General features: G+C 53.9%; 1 protein-coding gene across 1 annotated transcript in view; it reads left to right on the top strand.

Moving 5' to 3' along the window:
- The first annotated feature begins 126 nt into the window (after positions 1–126).
- Mthfd1l (methylenetetrahydrofolate dehydrogenase (NADP+ dependent) 1 like) overlaps positions 127–3,433 on the top strand; it is a 191,149-nt gene continuing 187,842 nt past the window's right edge. Inside the window, exon 1 of the mRNA XM_078018905.1 lies at positions 127–350. Within this exon, the coding sequence (XP_077875031.1) occupies positions 127–350 (224 nt within the window). The remainder of the gene's footprint in view (positions 351–3,433) is intronic.

Raw genomic sequence — 3,433 nt, 5'->3', positions numbered from 1 at the left:
CCGCCGCTGGCCCGTTACTGGCCGGCTTGGCTCTCTCTGGCGCCCGCCGAGACACCTTCGGGAGGCACTTGCCGCCGAGTCCCCGAGTGGTAGGAGGACCTGCCTCCCGGCTTTCCCTTCTGCATCATGAGCGTGCGCCTTTCGCTCGTCCTGCGCCAGTCCTGCCTCCTGCCGCGGCCGCCTGGCCCGCCGCGCCACCTCCGGGTGCCCATTCGCGCCAGCGGCGGCGGCGGTGGCGGCGGCGCCTGCTGGGAAGGTCTGCGCGGGCAGCGGCGGCAGCAGGATGGCCAGGCCCGGAGCAGCTGCGGCCCCGGCCACCCGGCGCCCCCAGCGCGGGACTCCATCGTCAAGTGAGTGTCCCGCCTGGCCCACGCGCGGGTCCCCAGCGGTGGCGGCCCGAGAGACTCAGGATGGGGCGGCTGGAGCTCTGGGCTTTCGGCGGGTCCCGGGGACCGCCGTGGGGGTGGTGCCAACAGCGAGTGCTTGGTGCCAACTTGTTGGGGGCGCTGGGAGGTTTGCCGAGGAAGTGCGGGGAGGCGGACCCGCGCGCCGGCTAGGGACCGGGGCGCTCTGGGGCGAGGCTGGGGGTCGGGCGGCGGCGGGCATCCTCAGCCGGCGCCGCGCGGCTTGGACCGCCCGCCCTGCACGCCCCGCTCCACGTGCGCGCCGCCCTCCGCTCTGATGCAACCGCGCCGGGCGCGGCACGAACGGGAAAGGGGCGGCGCGGCCGAGGGCGGGACTCCGGAGGAGGGGCTGCCGCCAGGGATTCGCCTTCAAGCGCGGGGAGGTGGCGGGGCTGCCTAGGCGCGCGGGTCCGGTGCTCGCCCGCGCGATTGCTCCTCGGCTGCCCTGGCGCTGGAGCCACCGGGCTCCCGCAGCGCCGCGGCCCCTGCGTGTGGGGCCCGAGTCTAGACTGACTGCTTGTCCCGACGAGGCGAAGGTGGAGCCTGGCCGGTAAAAAGAGCCTGAGAGGGCGCGCCGGCGTGTCTGCAGTATCGCTGCGCAGGGGACACGGAGTCCCCAGACCCGGGGGCGAACTGTGGGAGCCTCCCGCGTCCCCCACACACTGGCACCTCGACACGGGTCCCCATCCTCGGCCCTAAGTGGTGGACCAAGGAGGAAGAGCCCTGCCAGGCCCTCGGTGGAGAAGTGGGTTCACCGAGGCCCAGAGCGAGCAATGCGCCCTGGAACCACCTGACGGTGGCAGAAAAGCCCTTTCCAGTGTTTCCCTGAACTAAGATGCCCTTTCTCTGGGCAGGCGGTCCTTCCTACTCCCTTCCCACCCCTTCCGTTTTGCTTCTAGCCCTCATTCTAAAAGTCACTGCCTCCCCCGACCCATACCTGTCTCTGCCTCCCTCCTCTCTCCCATGATGACTTACCTAGGCTTCTTTATGATGCGATGAGGAGGAGGAGCCATTTATGTAGATTACCTGTCATTTTCTGAATGTTGGATTGACTTTGGGTCATTAGATTTTAACCAGTTCCCAACCTAGCCTCTTCGTGCGGTAGGCTCTGAAGACAGCTTGGGAGGCAAACCCATCCCCCTGTTTTATTTTCTAGATAGCACTTATTATTGCCTCAGATTTTCTTGTCCCTTTTTTATTGGCTCATTTCTTTTGTTTCACCCACCTGGCATGTAAGTTCCAGCAGGGCAGGGACCCTGTCTCTTCAGTCTCTAACCACTCCCAAATCTATGCTGGGCATTGTGGTGGTGGATGAATCAAGTTTTGGGATCAACTGAGCATTTTGTTCGTGTGTGTTCAGTTGTTTAAAGCCATGCGTAAAGATGAGTAGAGTTGTTGGGAGGGATTCTAAACCCCTAGGCCCCCCAAACTCAGTTCCTCGGGAAAATGGAGCAAATAACAGTACTCAGCACCAGCGATCATGAAACAGTTAAGTGAGAGAACACATAGGAAATGCCTCGCCCAGGAACTGTTGCATACTAAGCCCTCAACAAATGTTGGCAATTAGTTTTTTCAGTGTTCTAAAACCAAAGTGCATAATGGGACAGGTAGTAAACATTTTATATTTAATGAACTAAAATTTAAAATATGATGTAGATACTTTTATAACAAAACAAATTTTTCTATCATTTTTAAATGAAATTGAACAACTTATTAATGGTCACTGAAAGTTGAATTTCATTTAATTTTCCCATTCCATAGACTTTATTTCTATTTTTTTAACCACTTAAAAATGTAATAGTGGGTGGTTTCTCCCTCTGGAGGTGGCCCACATTTTCCCTTGAATGTGTATTCTTTGCTTTACCCCCCAGAGTTTCTTCCTTGTTCTCCCTTGAATATGCCTCTTCTTTCCAATTAAGCCTTTGTCTCAAAACAAATAAATAACAATAATAGTGAGTCTTCATTTGTTGGCTCCTGTTGTAAACCACAGTGAAGTGTTAAGTCATGTGTCTCTGCTTCATTTAATTATGAGTAAGAGTCAAGTGACCTCTTTCCAACTCGACTTTACCACTCATTAGCTGTGAGTGCGTGGGCAAGCTGTTGGATCTGTGTCTTCCTCTATAAAACTGAAACCACAATGTTAGCTTTGCTGTGAAAATATTCCTGAAAAAAATCAACTTAGGGGAAGAAAATTTTTTAACTTATGGTTTCAAAGGTTTTAGTCCATGGTCAACTGGCTCCAATGCAGAACACAGAACAGAAACATCAGGATGGAGGATGTCACCCGAGGAAAGCTACCAGTTCACAGCTGTGGGGAAGCTGAGGTGGGGACCTACCGACAAATGTAGTTGCCAAAGGTTTGCCTCCCAGGACCTGCTTCTGCAATTAGGCCCCTCCTCCTTCAGTTTCTATCACCTTCTAGTAGATTATGAATCCATCAGTGGATTAATACATTGATGACATCAGAGCCCTTATTATCCAATCACATCCTGAAAGCCCCCACCTCTGCACATTTCTACACTGGGGACCAAGTCTTTGGGGGACAGTCCAGATCCAAACCATGGCAGTCACTGACTTCATGAAGTGGTTGTGAGTCTTAAGGGACTCTAGGACATACGTCTTAAGAATCTCTAAAACTGGTATTTGTCTTCCAGTTGGTTGACACTGTTGGCCAGGTGGCAGTCACTTGGCACCTGGCATTACCTACACCTGTAGGAACTGGTATGGCCATGGGTATTGCTGTACCTGCTGATTGAGTTATCTGCTTGGTTTCCTGAAAGTCTCAGCTCTGAAAAAGTTTCCCCCGGATTTGGAGGAAAGGGGAAAGGAAGCTGACTAGAACAGTCAAGCTGGAGTAGACATTCAGGAGCCTCAGATGTTGGCTCTTGATTCATGAATATGAGTCAGAACAGTTAAGGGACAAGCTCCCTGAGAGGTATAGTAAGTAAACTGTTCTGGGTGGTAGTGTCTCAGTTTACCGGCATGCTAAGGTAATTTTAGGAAATAATAGGGTTTCGGATGATGTCCAT

The sequence above is a fragment of the Ictidomys tridecemlineatus genome, chromosome 8, assembly GCF_052094955.1.
Source record: "Ictidomys tridecemlineatus isolate mIctTri1 chromosome 8, mIctTri1.hap1, whole genome shotgun sequence".
Lineage (NCBI taxonomy): Eukaryota > Metazoa > Chordata > Mammalia > Rodentia > Sciuridae > Ictidomys > Ictidomys tridecemlineatus.
The sequence above is the reverse complement of the archived record's forward strand: the minus strand, read 5'-3'. Positions and strand labels throughout refer to the sequence as shown.